General features: G+C 38.6%; 1 protein-coding gene and 1 long non-coding RNA gene across 2 annotated transcripts in view; one reads left to right on the top strand and one right to left on the bottom strand.

Moving 5' to 3' along the window:
• LOC125252004 overlaps window positions 1–16,013 on the top strand; it is a 28,098-nt gene extending 12,085 nt beyond the window's left edge. Inside the window, exons 2-5 of the long non-coding RNA XR_007181112.1 lie at window positions 6,237–6,470; window positions 12,614–13,344; window positions 13,454–13,659; window positions 14,252–16,013. This is a non-coding gene — a long non-coding RNA (uncharacterized LOC125252004). The remainder of the gene's footprint in view (window positions 1–6,236; window positions 6,471–12,613; window positions 13,345–13,453; window positions 13,660–14,251) is intronic.
• Window positions 1–20,353, bottom strand: part of kmt2cb (lysine (K)-specific methyltransferase 2Cb) — a 133,666-nt gene that overhangs the window by 2,776 nt on the left and 110,537 nt on the right. Inside the window, 17 exon segments of the mRNA XM_048165067.1 lie at window positions 3,816–3,924; window positions 4,606–4,679; window positions 4,781–4,897; window positions 6,295–6,466; window positions 6,976–7,106; window positions 7,222–7,358; window positions 10,350–11,499; window positions 11,636–11,737; window positions 11,956–12,095; window positions 12,592–12,802; window positions 13,226–13,362; window positions 13,479–13,657; window positions 16,550–16,691; window positions 17,021–17,162; window positions 17,335–17,502; window positions 18,815–19,006; window positions 19,093–20,351. Of these exon segments, the coding sequence (XP_048021024.1) occupies window positions 3,816–3,924; window positions 4,606–4,679; window positions 4,781–4,897; window positions 6,295–6,466; window positions 6,976–7,106; window positions 7,222–7,358; window positions 10,350–11,499; window positions 11,636–11,737; window positions 11,956–12,095; window positions 12,592–12,802; window positions 13,226–13,362; window positions 13,479–13,657; window positions 16,550–16,691; window positions 17,021–17,162; window positions 17,335–17,502; window positions 18,815–19,006; window positions 19,093–20,351 (4,562 nt within the window).

The raw sequence follows: 20,353 nt of genomic DNA on the forward strand, positions 1-20,353 counted from the left end.
TGAACCACTGTTGTCGCATGAACTGTTTTAAATATGTCTTTAGTAGCTTTCTGGGCATCTGAAAGTGTTCATTATCAGTGTTGGGCAGTAACGCGTTACTGTAACGCTGTTACTTTTGACAGTAACTAATACTGTAACGCATTACTTTTTAAATAAATTAACTCTGTTACCGTTACCATATGGTGCGTTGTCCATTACTTTTTAAAATGAATTAATTTTAGCTGAAGTGTAGCCTACAGCCTAACCTGTTTACAGCAGCGACGCATTGTAGGATTGGTGGATGCCAACCACTGTAAACACGAAGACGCACTGTGGGCGTGTTTCCGTTCATTCAAGTATGTGCGGCAGTCATGGCGAGTCAAGGCGAGAGCAAGACGAGTTTCTCAAAGTGGAAATATGCTCATTATTTCACTTTAGTTGAGCATAAAGACAAAAACCTTTTAGTCAAATGTAAGCTGTGTCTTTCTGGTTCGAAGGTCCTACCTACTGCGATAACATGTGACATGCTGGATCGAAAATATGTGAAATAAGTTTTTCTAGTCGAATAGTAGTTGTTCGTTTAAGCCATTAGTTGACTAATCACATTTATATTAATTTAATTTCTTAAATACTGGAGAGAATAAACTAATAATGAGTGTTTATGTAATATAGGCTATGCACTCAAGCGCACGCATAACGCTTGTCATAAAGAACCGGCAAAAGTAATGATTATGAATATGACAAAAAAACAGCAAGGAGACATTTTAATTATTTATTAATAAAGTAATGTTTTTTTAATCAGTGTCGGCTGCAAAGATGAAGTTGACATTGCTGACTCTCATCATCTCCGCATATACTGGACGCATCTAGAGAGAAAATGCACATTTCATTCAGATTACATAATCAGAGTAGACTCTTTTCGTTTTTAATTATTTTGTTTTAAAGTATATATTTCAAGCTTTCTATAGATATATTTCTCATGTCTGCGAGGCAAGCAGCCTATACGCTGAGTTTCGGTCCATTTAGCCTATAAGTCGCGCTCCAGTTCACGTGCAAGTGATCGCGCCGGCGCCTCCATGATTATATTGCCTGCTATATTTGCTTCTTATGTATTAAATCCAGGCAATTGGTTGATGAAACATTGATTAAAATTAAGATACAATTTTTACAAAACGAAATTCACTTTAAAGAGAGGCTTTCTATAAAACAAAACTTAATGAAGTGGTCAAAATCATGTCTGACCCACTCCATGAGTCCCGCTATATTGCGGATCTTATAACAACAACAAAAAACTCCCTAAGACTTCCTAGCTCATCCATCCAGATAGCAAAATTCTCTGTTTTTACTATTATTTCTATTCCTTATGTTCTATTTTTATTATTCTTCTTTATGCAAAGCACTTTGAATTACCATTGTGTATGAAATGTGCTATACAAATAAAATTGCCTTGCCTTATGATGCATCTTACTCATGGTGTTCACTTTTAATAATCAAGTAAATGAATTTAAAACATAGGACTATTTAAACATATATATGAAACTACATTTTCTTTAATGACAGTACAGAGAAATTTCATAAGCAAGAGCGGATCATGAGTCACGAGTCAGATCAAGAATTATTTATTCTTAGACTTATATTTAATAATGGGGGCATTCAAGTTATATGACATATTTGAATTTTTTTCAAAGTAACGCAATAGTTACTTTTCCTGGTAATTAGTTACTTTTATAATGATGTAACTCAGTTACTAACTCCGTTACTATTTGTGAGAAATAACTAGTAACTACAACTAATTACTTTTTTAAAGTAACGTGCCCAACACTGTTCATTATCTTGCTGTCAATGGAGGCCTCACTGAGCCATCAGATTTTATCAAGAGTATCTTAATTTGTGTTCCGAAGATGAACAAAGGTCTTATGGGTTTGGAACAACATGAGGGTGAGAAATTAATGACAAAATTTTCATTTTTGGGTGAACAAACCCTTTAAGTGTTGTTAAATTAGTATTTTAAAGGTACACTATGTAATTTTTTTTGTTCAAAATTAACAACATTTAAATAATAAGTCAATACCTCATTAATCCTTCTTCCAAAACAAGTTTTTGCCTTTCCCTTTCCCTGATTCACTATGGTAAGCCTATTATAAGTGTTTATATTTTAGACCTGATGGGATGATTTTTTGCAAGAAATTGCGTACATACTGTACATCACTCGCCTGTTCGTATCTCATCATATCTGTAAATAGAGAAAAGTTGCTCTGGCTACTTTGATGTGTCTTTGGTGTGGGGGTGGCATAGGTTAGTTGTCACAAAGAGTGAGAAATGTTGACATGGAGCATGATAAATTTTGAACCTCTGGGGAATCACCTGTTTAAAAAAACGGCGAACAGAGGGGAGTCTGCTGGCAAAAAGAGAACGTGACAGAGCTCGTAATAAAACAAGAATCAACATTGGCTTGGCTTTTCAGAGATAGCAAGAACTGAGGGATTTGAAATGTTGTAAAACAGACGTGGAGATGGTGTGTTTCCCATACAGCAACGTAACTTGCTGCTTCATTACCATAGTACGATGCATCGTTGAACAAATCACCTAGCTGGTCACGACTGTTTCCTGAAACCGTATTGTCGCAAACCTGATGTTCAGCCACGTTGGTGAAAGATGTCACGCAGGTGGTGGAAGAAATAACTTCTTTAAATGAATCCATTTGAGATTTTTTGCTATAAATCTCGAACTTGGCATCTGAGGACTAATTGTCATTTTTCTCAGTTATTTTGCTTTATTTCTAGATTCAATCATAGGTTCGTTCTAGAGCACGTACGCAGATGCGCACTGTTCAAAAATGGTGCTTAAAATCTCTTGATAAACTAAAATATGTAAATGACATTTGTATTAATTTGAAATAAAACTTAATGTCAGTTTGCTTATTTTGCTCAAGATAACGATTTATCAAGTTCACGTCATAAAAACAAGAAACTATGCTTCTAACCACAGTTCGAGAGCTGTCGTTCCAACCACACAATTTTGCGATGCAGTTTGCGAATGTTCATTTGAACTATGGTTTTGGGAAATACCAAACTGTTGAACTATGTTAGTAACGATGGAACTTGCGATGATAGTTGGCTAACGATGCTTTTGGGAAATGCACCCCAAATAAATTGCCATATGTAGCTCTTTAACAGAATTCATTGTAAAGCATTATCTGTTGTGAAGGGTCATTTCATTATGGTTGTTGTAGCGCTGTGCTGAAATTTATTTTCAAGGAAGTACCGTTTCTATTAATTTTAGTTTTTATTTTAATTTTTTAATTTTAATTTTAATTTTTCTATTAATAATAGCTACAGTAACATCTTCAGCTAGTCAGCTTTCCATCTAAACTGGTTATATCTCTTAAGCCTAGTAGTAAATGTTTTATGAGCAGTAGGATTTAACCATATTTATCTGCACAGTCACACATAGCCAAAGCAAAACCAAAAGAATGTTCTTCCGAAAATTCATGCAGTTTCATTTTTAACCGCTAGAGTGCCAAAAGTTACATAGTGTACCTTTAAGTGAGTGTCAGATGACAGTAAAGGAAATCTAAATGTCAAATAGTGGAAATGAGCATGAACAATTAAATATCCCTTATCAGCCAATACCTATACAAAAAATTCTATAATATCAGCCGATAACCGATTTGGTATCCCTAAAAGTATGCCAGATTGCAATGGTCTGCTGCATCCTTCACAGTTTACCAGAACTGCTCTGCAAGATTGTTGTGCATTGCAAAGTTATTTTTTGGGCATGTTTCCACAGTTTATTTAGGGTGCATGAAAATAAATGACACACTTGTACAGTCTTACCTCTTCTCCCCTCTCAATCCTGCGGGCGGCACTGATTATAATCTTGTAGCCCCGCTCAAACGTCACAACCTCAGCCACACAATTTGGTGAGCATGAATGATTGATGTATCTACGGGAAACATCCAATTAAAATGAATTACAACTTAATTTCTACTTGCATCCAAGAGCACGCTTTGAAATTTCCAACAGCAATTTATGTCAAACATTTTGTCATTCACTAGGAAAAATTGTAATTTAAATATCAGAGAAAAGCAATGGCACACTAAGTTTATACGCAATTTAAAACTTTAAGTCGGTTTGTTCTGATATACACCACCGTTCAAAAGTTTGGAGTTAGTACAGTGTTCCTGGAACATCAAATCTACATATAAGAGTGATTTCTGAAGGATCATGTGACACTGAAGACTGAATGATGCTGAAACTTCAGCTTTGCATCACATGAATAAATTACATTTTTAAATATATTAAAACAGAAAACAGTTATTTTAAATGGTAATAATATTTCACAATATTACCATTTTTACTGTATTTTTGATCAAATAAATGCAGCTTTAGTGAGCATAAGAGACTTCTTTCAAAATCCCCCAAACTTTTGAATATTAGTGCCTCAAATAGTTATCCTAAAACAGTAATATTAAACATTGGGTTCACAGGTATTCAGAACTGTGCTCAGAATTGTGCAAAATACAGAAAATGACAGTAATATATCAGATTTGACATTGCCCATAATGCATCATCAAGTAATGTACATATATGAAAGCTGACTTGACACATCAAGTTCATTTTTTACCTTGCTGGGCTTCCAGAGTGAGTTGCGTCGATAACTCGCTCGCTGTCGATGCGGAACATATATGCTGGGCGGTTCTGTGGGAGAAATCCACACAGATTTAGACAAACGCATTTGACAGCATGTCAAGGTAACATTATTCCCAGCACTATTTCCTCAGTGGATGAGCGAACGTTACCTTAGCCTTGTACAGCAGCTCTTTCCTCATGGCCACCTCAGTGCGCAGAATATCCCCCATGTATTCAATCACCATGGTCTGCTTCTCAATGTCACGCGCTGCAAACAGCCCAAGACCCTGCAGACACAAGATGCATTAGACATGCATCCACACCCAAGGCTAGAGATAACACACACACACACACAAAATGGGCACGTTCCATAGCCTTCTAGTTACAAATACTATAACTTAACCCTAACTGAAAACTAATATATTTTGGATTTTCCTTTTTTTGCAATTTAATTTTTATACTGTTTTTGCACATTACACATCCCAAAAGGAGGTTTTGTCAGGTTTAGCTCACTTCTGAGTATGAATTTGGCCCCAAAATATGGTTAAGCAGGTACACAGACATTTACTTGCTCTATCATACTTGTATTGTTTTTGTACAGCTAATTATCAATACTATAAACCTAACCCGAACCCACACCCTAACAGAAAACTTCTGTATTTTTAGATTTTTAAAATATATTTACTTTATTTTTATATCATTTTTTATTAAAAGTAAAGGGAGTTTTTGTCAAGTTTAGCTCACTTCTTTGAACAATTTTTTCCTTGAAAATGATCATCCCCGAAGAGTTTTCTCTGGGGTTTTTTTTTTTTTTTTTTTCAATTCTGAGAAGAAACATCTCTGGATGATACTTCACAGCAAAAATAAAATTAATATAAGTAAATATAATAATTAAATGAATCAATAAATAAATCAGCAATTATTTTTTTTATAGACATAATGGTTAAAAGGTTATTTAATTTTTATTTATTTTTTTTTTTTTTACATTGTGACATTTTTTATAACTATTAAGCTCATTCCCTGCCCTATTGTCATTACTGTAATGCAGGAAAATATGATTTAAATTGTAGTAATAGTAATTTCAAAATGATTGTAGTACAGTATTTTTACAGTACAATACAATAAATATTTTTACAGCACCGTAATAAGAATCTAAATTTAATGAAAATTTCTAATTCCTTCATTTCCATATGCAAAATATCTTCTAAATATTCTATTTTTTTTTTCTTTTTTGGGGAGAAAATATGACCTAGACATAGTTTCTAGAGACTGACCCATGTACATTCCATTCTACACTGCTTCAATTAGCATACACAGGTTTGTACAGCTGACTGAATGAGACATCAGATTTATCTTAGTAATTTAGCTGTTTTTATGCCTGTGTGGTTTTAAAAAGCTTGGCAGGGAACTGGAAGAGACACTGGATCAGCTGTGGCTCTTTTAGATGACCAACAACTGTGCCAGAGGGAGGAATGCCAATAACACAGGCTTAAAAGAGACCGTTTTCATTAAGATGCTCTTAGAGGAATAACAGAAACTGTAGTCACTCAAGGCACACCGAGTATTTTAAGGCTTCAATCCAATGAGGTCTATCTGAATCTCTTAAAAAAAACTTTACATTTTCAGATAATCAGATGAACCTGACAATTTCAGCCAGCTTTCACAAATAGCTGAACGGACCCACCTGAATGCGGGAGTGTGCCAGAAACACATTTGTCTTCCAGTCGCTGGTCAGCCGGCGGTACTGAGATGACTTTGAGTGCACAAAGTGCTTGCTGTGAGATGATCCACTATCCGTCGAGGTGGAGTTCTGGATGCAGTGAGATGTTCTGGCCCACACGGAGAGGATCTTCAACCTTTGTGAGTATATGCAAATTTGTTGGCGAGTATAAGAAAAGAAAATGGCAGAAACAGAGACAGAATTAATACTGCTCTTCCAACAAACGCATAATGTAAAAGTGTGGTCGCATTTACAGTAAGCCCTGTTCACACTACCAGTAACACGTAGCAACAAAACGACACAATCTCATTCATTTCACTAGAGAGCTGGTGATTTTTGGCAACACGAGTGACAGTGACCATTGGAGACAGGATGTAGGTGTATCCAGCGAAGCGACAAAGTTGAGATATGTTTAACTTTATGCAAATGAAGAGCGAATTTTGTGAGCGACAACCAATAGGAGTGAAGTCACTGGAGCACACATGATCCATGACTACATCACATAGTGGACTGTCACGGCAAGTTAATTTTAGAATTTTAAAACTGATTAGTTGTCTACAACATAGAATAACATCCGAATGAATAACGAATGGCAATCTGAAATTTTGTTAATGTGACCACACTGTAATTTTTCACAATACTGACCTCTCATGATGGGGGAACGTCTGCAACTCAGAACGAGCGCTGCCAGATGGATTGATCGACAGTGGAAGCACCAACATGGGATTACGTCCATAACGGAATCGATACCTTGAGCACGCCTCCACACCCGGCAGCTACAACAGAGTGACGTTTCACAAAATGAGTGCATTGTAAGAAGCTGTACATAACAGGGCATTTCACTTTACAATATGCAGTGAGTGATATTAAGGTTGTAATTATTGTAAATACCGATTCAGTGATGCGGGTAACGGCTGAGATGGTGAGCCCAAACAAGTCCTCTCCCTTCAGATAGATAGGGAAGAGTCTCAGCATGCCCGTCTCAGCCCTCCTCTCAGCCACGGGCCCAAGAACCTTGTCCCAGACTCCTAGAGCACATGGGTGAGAATGAGCACACAAACAAAGCAAAAAAAAAAAAAAAAAAACATCACCTTGATAAGATTATTTTAAACTGGATTTAAATGAGGTTTACACAATTAATCGCATTGAAGTTTAAATTATAATATGGCATAGTGCAATTATTGAACCTCGAAAAGCTGCAACTGTATTTGTTTAAATAAATATACAAGGTCCCTAGACATATTAGAGCAGATTTGTTTTGTCCTCTGCGTATATGGGGCTCGTAAGTTTTTTTTTTTTGTGGTCTCAGGTTGTTTTGTAATATATGCACAACAAAAAGACATCTGAGTCCACTTGTCAGGTCAGTTATAATGTGAATGCACAAAGAACTGGGTTCTTTTACACTCATTTCAGATTTGATAAACTGAAAGCTTTGATTTGGTTCTTTTGAAGTGGATTGTGGGCAAAACACGACTTTGTTTGGAGACAAAAGGCACTGCTTGCAAGTTTGTAGTTTTTTTTTTTTTACACCCTGCTGAACATGAAAGCTGCCATTTAATTTTATGCCCTGTTCTTCTTTTAGTTTAGCTATTTTAAATGTTGTTTTAGGTTTAATGTCAATCATATTGCAGTTAAAATCACTCATATATTTCAAAATAACACTAAATTAGTAATAATAATAACAATAATAATAATTTGTTACATTTATATAGTGCTTTTCTGGATACTCAAAGCAGTTTACATGGAAGTGGGAATCTCCTCAACCATCACCAATGTGCAGCATCCATCTGGATGATGCAACTGCAGCCATATTGTGCCAGAACGCCCACCACACACCAGCTTATTGGTGGAGAGGAGACAGAGTGATGAAGCCAATTGGTATAATGGGGATGATTACGAGGCCAAGATAGACAGAGGCCAATGGGCAAATTTGGCCAGGATGTCAGGGTTACACCCCTACTCTTTTTTTTTCGAAGGACATCCTGGGATTTTTTTTATGACCACAAAGAGTCAGGACCTTTAATGTCTCATCCGAAGGACGGTGCTTTTTGACAGTATAGTGTCCTCATCACTAATGAGTGTCATCATCACCATACTGGGGCATAAGGACCCACACAGACCACAGCAGCAATCTGGGCATTATTTAAAGGTGCCATCAAACGTTTTTTTTTACAAGATGTAATATAAGTCTAAGGTGTCCTCTGAATGTGTCTGTGAAGTTTCAGCTCAAAATACCCCATAGATTTTTTTTTTATTAATTTTTTTAACTGCCTATTTTGAGGCATAATTAGAAACGCGCCGATTCAGGCTGCGGCCCCTTTAATTGCTCGCGCTCTCCGCCCCCTCCCGAGCTCTCGACTCTATCATTGCATAATCAAAGTTCACACAGCTAATATAACCCTCAAAATGGATCTTTACAAACTGTTCGTCATGCAACATGTCTAATCGCGTAAGTATGGTATTTATTTGGATGTTTACATTTGATTCTGAATGAGTTTGAGGCTATGCTCTGTGGCTAACAGGCTAAAGCTAACATTACACACTGTTGGAGAGATTTATAAAGAATGAAGTTGCTTTTATGAATTATACAGACTACAAGTGTTTAAAAAATGAAAATAACGAAGATTGTCTCCGTGAATATAGTAATAAACGATGGTAACTTTAACCACATTTAACAGTACATTAGCAACATGCTAACAAAACATTTAGAAAGACAATTCACAAATATCACTAAAAATATCATGTTATCATGGATCATGTCAGTTATTATCGCTCCATCTGCCATTTTTCGCCATTGTCCTTGCTTGCTTACCTAGTCTGATGATTCAGCTGTGCACAGATCCAGACATTAATACTGGCTGCCCTTGTCTAATGCCTTGATCATGGGCTGGCATATGCAAATATTGGGGGCATACACCCCAACTGTTACATAACAGTCTGTGTTATGTTGAGATTCACCTGTTCTTCGGAGGTCTTTTAAACAAATGAGATTTATATAAGAAGGAGGAAACAATGGTGTTTGAGACTCACTGTATGTCATTTCCATGTACTGAACTCTTGTTATTCAACTATGCCGAGGTAAATTCAATTTTCAATTCGATGGCACCTTTAATACCTCCCCAAATACTGCATGTCCATACAGAACAAACGCAAAAAATGTCAAAATAAATCATGTATTGCAGATTATAAAGCTGAGGCTCACATTCCAGGACTTTTATCAACAAACTGCTAACTGTAACTGCAAATTTTAGAATTGTTTTATAAATAATATACTGTTTTATGTAATATATACATAAGTATTCAAATTGGTATATTTATCAATATAACAATATATATGAATTAGAGGCCGCTAATATTGTATTTTGCTGACAAGTTAATAATGTGTTTAAAGAAAGGCAGTAAATAGATTATTGTGCCAATAATTGTACAATTGTAATTGTTGAATATGTTCCTTCTTCCTTTGACAGGGCAAACCAGAGAGAAGCAAGTTTATGTTGAATTAAATGAGTAACCAAAATAGCAATAGCCAGAAAAAAGACTTAATTATAAACAAGCCTGAAATACACTTGGATCCTTATTTTGTTTAACATCCTTAGATGTTTAACAACGTCTAGCTACTCACTCAAAAAGATGGAGATAAAATATGAATCTTACAACGATCTACAACATAAACACCATAGAGCAAACATATGCCATAATTTATTAACAGATCATGGCATAAATGAGTGGTATTCACTGATTTTGAACTGCTCTGTCTGAAGTCTGTAGTCTGTAGAAAGCGTAGCAGTGCCAAGTTTTTACTTTGAAACTTGTAGCACTGACATTTATTTCAGTAAATCATAGCCATTTGAAGTTTAATAATTGCATTAGGTCATCCCCCAATTTAAGACCTTTTAAAATTCTGATTAAGACTTTTGTTATACCACTTCAGACTTTTTATGAATTTGATAAAACTGATTTTAAGACTTTTTTTAAGGATCTGTCATCAGTATATGTGATGGCGACTGAGGCAGCTGTACCTTTAGCAGAGGTGTCAGTTAGCACCAGATCCTCGTAGCCCTGCTCAATCACACGGATGCTGAATTCAGGACGCCCCTCATGTTCTTCCACAGAGCAGACATATCGGCAGCGCTTCTGACCGTGCCGCATGCTCCAGTAAAGCCTGCTCGCCTCATAGCCTGGTGGATAGATGGCCGTAGACGAGTGGAACGTGGGCAGCAGGGCAGGTGGCAGCTGACCCATCGCATGGAAAAGCAAACTGCCCACACGGAAAGTATGGCCGCGCTCAGGCTGCTGCACAGCCGCTGCTAACTGTCGCAGTTCATCACGCTGTACGAAGACACGGCGGAACACAGAGAAGCAGCGCAGCTGATGTTCTAAGTGCAAGCCAGCGGCAGCGCCGGCTCCCCGGGGCCGGTGCTGGTGGCACAGCATCGTCTTATCCTTAAAAAACGTACAGCCGGCCTGCAGGGCGCAGGTGAAATGGTAGATGTTGAGGCAACGCAGCCGATGGCAGCCACTGGTGGCGCCTAAGCGCTGACAGAACGCACAAACCACCGTTTGCCCACGCTGACGCGCCAATTCTACATTGATCAGGGCACCGGATTGAGTCTCATAGACCTCAGAGGACCAAAGGGCGCAGTTGAGGTGCACCCAGGTGTCCAAGTCCAAGTTGAGCAGCCTGGCAGGGCCATCCGTCATCCCATCGCCAATCTGTTGGCAAAAACAACAGCGGCGCCGGTCACGGGTGGTTGAGCATGGCCGCAGAGATGAGTTGAGCTGCTGCAAGAGCTCCTCAACTTCTGACTCTTGGGTGGCAACTTTTGGTACCGCAATGTGTACTGTCCATTTTCGCCAGCGCAGGCCTTTCCACCGTTTGCCGTGATGCCACAGTTTGTCTTCCATGTGGCTCTCTGAACACGGTTTCAGCTTAACGGTCACTTTAAGATGGCTCTCCGATATGCTTTCAGGTTTAGATTCTGTCTTGATCGCTTGAGATGCTTTGGCTGGGGTAAAAACCGCGTGAAGGTTCGGAGAGGGAGGGGAGGGTTTGGGCTGGAGTTGGGCCAGGCAGTGTACATCCAGCGAGGACATGTTGTTGCTGTACTGGTGCTGGACTTTAGAAGGACTCTGTTTCAAAGCACTTTCAGAAAGTAGAGCAACTGATGCCTGGAAATACAATATAGAAACTTGTGCATAACATTCATCATGCGTAATCAAGAGAAATTCATATATCGGTTAAATAAAATCAGCCACGGTCCGTCTCAAAGCTGTTTGCATATGGATTATGACAGTGAAAACAAACCTTGTTGTCAGTGTTCCCATTGGACTGAGAGGATGATGAGTGCAGAATGAGACAGCTATGACTGCAGAACACCAAACCCCCATCAGAACATAACTGGGACTCCTGGGAGAAATCAGAGGTTGAGATATTGGAATAATGTAACTTGCTTCACCACTGAAACATGCGTCCTACTGGCTAATGTTAACTAATAGCAAAATAACAGTTTAGGCATTAGCATTAGTCTGGCCTCACACTCTATATTTCACATGGAAATATGTCAAATTAGGGTGCGAATGCCTTTTTGAATACATTAAAGGCAAATAAAAATCACACATTCCTACCTGTGCTTTGCCCTGCTCATCTTTGGTAATTTTCCTCACGCCATTGCCCAGGACTACCACTTTACAGTGTTGACACCATTGTTGCCTCGGTCCTGGGCTGCCCTGTCCCTTCTTATACTGCTCTCTACCACCAACAACACCTGAAAGAGATCCACAGTTGTCAATAAACAGAAAAGGTTCCTCCTACCAGCTCTGATTAGCGTAAAAACAGCAATTACACAACGATAATAGTGTCATTACCCTGTAATGAATGAGATGTAATCTTGTATTGAAGCTTTTAATCTGATTCGGTACATTCATTAAGTGAGTATCTGACACAGATGAGCAGACTTCAATAGGATAGCTCAGGCCAAGATCACTACTGTGTAAGTAGCTTCTCCAATCGTTCACAAAATCAATAGTGATTTTCTATTAGCTGAGCCAGACACAGTCATAGTAATGGATACTTAACAACTGGTGGATAAATAATTATATCCTGATCACTATCCTATGATTTTTGTGTCATTTAAAAAAAAAAAAATTAAATATATTATTGCACCACAGTCATTTTAGAATGATTTCTGAAAGATCATGTGACACTATGAAAGAGTGTATTATGACATAAGGCCAAAGTATGGATTAGCAGGCATTTCTCACTTTTGTTATGGTTGTGCTGTAGCTGCAGGTGGTGAGGCGCTTGCCGTATGGCCCTTGGTCCATTCGGCTCGTGAAGTGCAGAGGCTAGACGCTGTGGATCCACAGAAGTCCTGATGGCTCCCATAGAGCCCGGGCCACTGCTGACCTCATAGCTACTGGGGATCTTCACACGGATCAGATCAGCAATGGCTGCAACGACGTCAGTGATGTTCTGAAAGAGCAAAGGAAAGTGCACAGTGAGGAATTAGAAAAGTTTAAATAGTATTTCTCACATTACTTGAAATGTATTAGATATGTTTACTGATGCAAGCAACACTATTCTTATTGCTCATACTTGCTCATACTTTTTTTTTTCCTTGGCAAAACAACTCTAGCTATTTATACCATTTGTACTCACTCCATTCCTACTGACTGCTTGTGCCGTGAATTTAAATTATCTGTCAAATCTTGTGTCAAAGACACCCTTCTTTGCACCTATTCTGTAGTAGGGAAATTGTTGTACTTGTTCCTCTCTGTTTTGTTGTACTGTGTTGTTTTTTCTGTACTTCATGTTCTTGTGCTGTCAATCGAGACAAATTCTGCAAGTACCTCTGCAGAAACAGTTTTTTTTTGGTAAACCAACACTGTTTCTCACCTCAGCAGCAGCTGGCTTCAGTGTGATGGCAATGGACACCAGCCCAGTGTTGGAACCATTTTGTACCGATCCAAACGGAGAGCCGAAGAACACTGAAGAAGGCTCCGTCTTGACCTCACGTAACCTGACTTCTGAGCCTAAAAAATAGGAGGAATAAATAAACAAACAAACAAAAAAATTAAATCCGCTGTAGTCACTCAGCAGCACCCATTTATATTGTAATTGCAGGCACAAAGGGGAAGGAGCTAGTTACCTTTGCCCCTAAAGACAGGAAACATTGGAATTACTGGAGACAGGGCTGGAGAAGGAGGTTCCTCCTTGACCAATGAGAGATCTGGATAGCGACTGATTTCCATGCCAACGACACTCTCTGGGGAAGACGATGGGACAAAGCTGTCTGGGGTGTCTCTGTCTTCACAGTGCTCCTGTCCCCTGTGTGTATGAGAGAAATACATTTGTTACATTTTAACAGAGAAACTGAAAATAGACTAATGGGTAGAAAATACAAAATTCATGATGTTTGTGTGCCATGTTTATATGCAATCTCATTTCAAAGTACTGCCCGCTATTTCCTTTCTGCACATAATATGGCGCTTTTGATAGCTTTGAAAAATTAAACTTCTTTAAATTAAAGGGTTTCATTTGTGTTAAAACATTTGCTCTGGAATAAAGATATAATCAATTTTAACATTAAATTTATTATAGAGGGAAGTTAAAAGGACTTGGGTAGGAGACAAGCCAAAAATAGAGAAATTTCAACTTCAACACTATCAAAATGTAGGAAAAAGTATTCAAATACAAAGTAAAAAGTTATATTGTATAATTTAAAAGTAGAATAATCAATGTCCTTCATGGTATCTTGGAGGGGTGAGGTGTCTAAGTTGCATCATCTTGTTACTGGGGTGCCTCAGGGCTCAGTGCTGGGACCAATTCTCTTCTCCATCTACATGACATCACTAAGATCTGTGATTCAGAAACATGGCTTTTCCTATCACTGCTATGCTGATGACACACATCTCATTCCAGCCAGATCATCTGACAGTAGCTGCTCACATCTCAGCCTGCCTGACAGACATTTCCTCCTGGATGAAGGACCATCTCCTTTAACTCAACCTTGCCAAGACAGAACTGCTTGTGGTTTTGACCAACCAATCATTTCATCACAACTTCTTCATTCAGCTAGGCTTATACACCACAACTCCTTCCAGGACAGCCAGGAACCTTGGAGTTGTGATTGATGATCAGCTAAACTTCACAGACCACATTGCTAGAACTGCCCGGTCCTGCAGATTTGCCTGATAGAGCATTAGGAAAATCAGGCCCTTCCTATCAGCGCATGCAACACGACTCCTTGTCCAAGCTCTTGTTCTATCCAGACTGGACTCTATTGTAATGCTCTCTTGGCAGGCCTTTTGGCATGCAAACCTCTACAAGTGATCCAAAATGTGGCAGCAAGAGTGGTCTTCAATGAGCCAAAGAGAGTTCAGGTCATACCTCTCTTCATCAGTTTGCACTGGTAGCCAATAGTCACTCGCATCAAATTCAAGGCATTAATGTCTGCCTACAGAACAACCACTGGTTTTGCACTCCTATACCTAAATTCACTACTTCAGATTTATGTCCCCTCCAGAAGCTTGCATTCTGAAAGTGAATGGTGCCTTGTGGTGCCATCCCAAAGAGGCACAAAATCACTTTCAAGGACCTTTACCTCGACTGTTCCCTGCTGGTGGAATGACCTGCCTAACTCAACATGAGCAGCTTTAGCCTTTTTAAGAAACAGCATCTTTTTTTTTTTTGACAACACTTGTCCCATTAATACTAACACTAAATTTCTATTCTATTTTTTTTCTTTCTATTTATAAAAAAAAAAAAAAAAAAAAAAAAACTTACTTACATATTTTTGCTCTTTTGTTGGTTTAACTGCTTTTATTGTTCTCATTTGTAAGTCGCTTTGGACAAAAGTGTCTTCTAAATGATTAGATGTAGTGTAAATATAAAAGATTTTTAAATATATAAAAAATAAAGTCTCTTATGTTCACCAAGGCTGCATTTATTTGATCAAAAATACAGTGAAACAGTAATATTGTGAGATATTATTACAATTCAAAATAACTGTTTTCTATTTTATTATATTTTAAAATGTAATTTATTCCTGTGATGGCAAAGCAGCCATTACTCTAGTCTCCCTAATCATTTTTATATCTGCTAGACCAGTGGTCGCCAACCCGTCGATCTTTATCACTGTTCCAGTAGCTCGTGAAAATAACAGAAATATGAGTACAAAAATACATTACATTTCACCAGTCTTTGTACTGTATTTTTGTATTTATTTTATGTTATTTTTGGGAGCTACTGGGACAGACAGATAGAGGTAAATAGCCCACATCATGTCTGAGTCTGTAAATGGCCGTTAACAGAGACGAGACGAATGGCCAGTAACAAATGGCCAGAGACGCTGAAGACAGACGCGAAGAGGAGAAAATTCTGTAGCAGGCAGAGCAGCTCACTGTTCACGATGCTCGAAATATAGGAAGAAAATATAAATATTGAATTGGGGGTGAGGGCTTATATGAATGCATCTCTAAAAGGAGATCAGTTTTCAGAAAGATATTGATGGCAATGGCATTTTATTTTCCTCTTACCTTAGAATAAAGTAGCTAATTATTAGCGCATTTAAGCTTTGTTTACAGCGGTAACCAAGGAAACACCGTATCACTGCTGCTCCATAAGCGCCACCTGCTGTTGAATTTACGTCCCATTCAGCCTGCTGTTTTTGTTTCATGCTTTTTTGTGTGTGTAGCATTTATAATTTCACAAAGATAAAGTCAGACTGTTCTGTTTTTGCTTTAAATCTTGAAATTAAATCTAATTAAAATAAAAAAACAACTGCTCATGTAACGTGCCTAGCATCTTTGTTTGGATTGTGATTAAAAAGCAGTGGTTCCCAATTTGAAATGGCTATGTATTTTTGTTTATTATAATAATATTAATAATGAATATCTGCAACCAGTATCAGAATCAGCGAATTTGCTTGTAAAAATAAATAAATCAGAATTTACATTGGCCACGAAAAAAATACTAAATACAATCTGGGCTGTCTTTTTCTATCAAGTAGATCTTGTCTTTCAAAAGGTCGAGGTCAGGGATCTTGGGCTTAAAAAGGTTGGTGACCAATGTGCTAGACAATATTCTGCTACTTAAAACAATTATAACTCTATTCTGTTACTTAAAATACCTACATTTGAAGGTCAAACTTTGACATAACAGAAGCATTAAAACTTCAGTGGGAAGTGTAATCTCAGTTCTCGGTATTCGCGTACTGACCTGAGCTCTTCCTGGTTGTTATGAGGCGGGGTGGGTAGAGATGCCGGCACATTCACAGTTTTGGGCCCTTGAGCCAGAGCTCGAGCCAGCAGCTCCTCCTCAGCCTTAAACTGCAACGGCCGAGAAAGCAGCCCTTTGGTGACTGTTGGGGAAAAAAACAAAACAATACCCAGCGTCAGTGGTGCATTTCTATAAGCACCTATTGTACATTAGAAATATTATGTTTTGTGATCAAAATTTATCTTTGTTTTGGGCTATTGCTATAAACTGCTACATTTCTAAATGGCAGCAATTTTTGGTAGACTGACACAATATTGACCAAAAACCAATAAGTATAAATGTGTGATTAATCATAAAAAAAAAAAAAAAAAACAATGGCCAAACCTATTATCTCTAGTCAAGAGTATACAGTTCATTGGCCAAATGAACTAGTCAAAATGTTCACTATCAACACCAAATTCAGCCACTCACCATCATGCCCAACAATGACGCCACCTTTGCTGACTAGCTCTTCTGTTGTGGCAAAGCCATTGAGCAACTTTTGCCGTGCCACTGGTGGAGGGGTCGGGGGCAAGGAGGCAGGAGGGGTAGGTGGGTTGCTCAGGTTATTCTGCTGTGGAGAGATAAAAATATGAGTCACCATCTGCACATCTCATATATAAAAACTAATAAGTGAAGTTTACTGCTGATATCACAAAAATTGATGTAAGTAATAAAAGTGATCACTTGATGCTTCAGTAGCAAATGAACAGTCATGGAGTATTTTATTAGCTATTCTTAATTACCTTGTAAATCAGTTGGGAGTAATAGTCTGAGACACCATCCAATGAGGCGCTTCCAAATGTGCCCGAGAGACGGCTCTCTCCATCCAGCTGTCCGCCCCCATAGGGCATGAAATGGGCAAAGTTCACCCCCACAAGAGGCTCCATTAGGGGCAAGAGAGAGAGCTGCTGCTGCAATGAAACAGTGAGCGACACATGGGAAATGTGAGATCATGCTTAGAAAGGTCATGCTTAGAAAAGCATTAGAAGAGAGAAACCAGTGCTCCTGAGGTCCTATGTAAATGTGGAAGAAATTGTCAGAAACTTCTTATGTGATAAGCATTTATTATAATAAAAGATGAAATATACTTAAAAATATTTGATCAAAGTATATTTTATATTTCAAGATATTTTCAATAAACATTTCTGATTATCAATAAAAAAAAAAAACTTGATATTTTTGTGGAAATATACTTTTTTTTTTCTTGATGAATATAAAGTTTAAAAGAACAGCAATTATTTGAAATAAACATCTTTTATAACAGTGTAAATGTCTTTACTGTCAATTTTAAACAATTTAATGTATACTTGCTGAATAAACATACAGATTCCTTTAAAAGAAAAAAAAAAAATCATTCAATTCCTAATAATTGCCATGCCTAAAATGACTTAGAGAAAACTAAAACTAAAACTGCATGACAAAATGGCAATGACCTACACATATATATCAGACCACTGCACATAAAATGTTTCAGTTTAAGTTGCTGCAAAAATAACTTTTTTATTAGTATTTAGTCCCCCTCCCCGCAATAAAAATCTATACCTCCTTAAAATAATATTAATTTAGATTAGAATATAAAATTACCCTTTAGAATATAAAATTACCTGTTAATAAGACTTTCAAGTACACGCACACACAAACGTTTTTTTTTTCTGAAAGAAATTTATACTTTTATTCAGCAAGGATGCATTAAATTGAACAAGTGACAGTAAACACATTTATGATGTTACAAAATATTTCTGTATCAAAGAGGTGCTGTTCTTTTGAATTTACTATTCGTCGAAGAAGCCTAAAAAAAATCATGGTTTCCACAAAAAATATTAATCAGCACAACTGTTTTCAACATTGATAATAATAAGAAATGTTTCTTGAGCATCAAATCAGCTTACAAGAATGATTTCCAAAGGATCATGTGACGCTGAAGACATAAGAATACATTAAATTAATTTAATTTTAAAAAATGTTGAAAGAGAAAACAGTTATAAATTAGAACAATATTTCAATATTACTGTATGTATGCTCAAATAAATGCAGCCTTTCAAAAACAGTGTCCACTTTATTAATATTGCTAATAATGTTAAATGATAATCAGTATAAAAGTGAATAAAAAGTAACACATTTCTGGTTTAGTATTGATGAGGGGATATTTGAGACAGTTTGACAGGGTCATGGAAGTAAATGTGACTCACCTAGACTGAAAATATAAAGGATTTTGGATCTTACCTGTTTTAACTGGGTCATTACTGGCTCAGTAGAGGAATACACTGCTTGACTCTCATCCTCTTCTTTCTTCCTCTTTTTACAGCGGGGGGCGGGTCTGTCTCCGCTCTTGGGTGCCCTCTTGTTCCGCTGTTTCTTCTTGTCCTCTGGAAGCAATGGTCCAGGGAAATCATGGTGGTTTGAATCCGAGAATGTCTGTAGGGAAAGGAAAAATGACAGTCAAGACGAGTTCAAAAATACCCAAGTTTTGAAAAGAAAATGATGCATCCTCAATCACTCACCCCAGTGCTATCCATGGAGCTCTGTCGCAGAAATGCCTTGCTGTCTGTGGATCCCTCTTCCTCCGACCTCAGACTGTCTTCAGACCTCTGGTGGGGCAGTGCAGGAGGTGGAGTCCTCTTATTCTTTAGAAGGTGTTTGAGGAGTTCATTCCCAGCTTCTCCTTTCAAGCTATTGGCTGGACTTTGACTCGCAGGATGAGGCATCATTCCTTCCCTCTCTCCTTCTACCTTGACCATGCCTATTCCGATTTCCATCTCCATTCCCTTATGTCCATGGCAATCACTCGACTCCACCTTCTCCAGTTTGATGTTGGAGAGGATCCTGTCATGCATCTCTTGATGGCTCATGGCCATCTCTGGCCCTCCACCACAGCTGCCTTCAGAGAGCTGGCGCTCTAGCTCAGAGTGCGGCTGGCTGCTCATGGAGCCTGGTGTAGATGATCCAGGTTGGGACGTCTCGCAAAACTCATGGTCGCCGAAGACCATTGGGTTCCTTGTCGGTGTGGATGAGGTATCTGACACGCAGGGTGTTAACGGGGCTGTCAGGTCAGAGTGAGGTGTAGAAGGAGCTCTCAGTGACTCACAATCGTCATCTTTCTTCTTCTTGCGGTTCCTTTTCTTCTTGCCCTTCTCCTCCGGGATGATGTTGGAGTACAGCTGAATAAGTGATGGACCGGGACCTGGAAAGTTTGGAGGCAAGGGCGTGGGTCCTTCCATTGGAAATGGATGCCCTTGAGCTGGATTTTGAGGCATCATATTTGGCCCAGGATATCTCTGAGGTCTAGCTTGTGCCTGGACAAAGTTTGGCCCATGGGGCGCCAGGTTCTCAGAAACAAATCCTGGTCCCATTTCCTGAGGGAATGGACCGTTACCCATCATTGGTCTGGACGGTCCTCCAACGAACCCCGGCTGCATGCCTTGTTGCTGTGGAAATGGTGGCCCTTGCATCTGCTGCTGCATTCTGGGTGGCTGCATGAAGTCCTGCGGTAGGTCCTGATTGTAAAAAGGCATCTGGGACAGGGCCCTCATGGTACCATCTTGGCAGTTAGGAACCTGCTGTTGCTCCATGCAGTGTTTCACACGCTGCCTTTCCACCTCCTTCATGAGCTGAACTCTTTGCCTCTCCTGCTGCTCCCGTAGTCTCTCCTTGCGCTCACGCTCCTGGAAACCTTCACTAAATGGGTTGGTATCATCGAAATTCACATGAGGAGACTCGCCACCTGCCTGCCCCTGACTGGGCCTAGCCACTGGTGGCTGTGGG

Source organism: Megalobrama amblycephala, linkage group LG17 (genome assembly GCF_018812025.1).
Source record: "Megalobrama amblycephala isolate DHTTF-2021 linkage group LG17, ASM1881202v1, whole genome shotgun sequence".
NCBI classification, from domain to species: Eukaryota; Metazoa; Chordata; class Actinopteri; order Cypriniformes; family Xenocyprididae; genus Megalobrama; species Megalobrama amblycephala.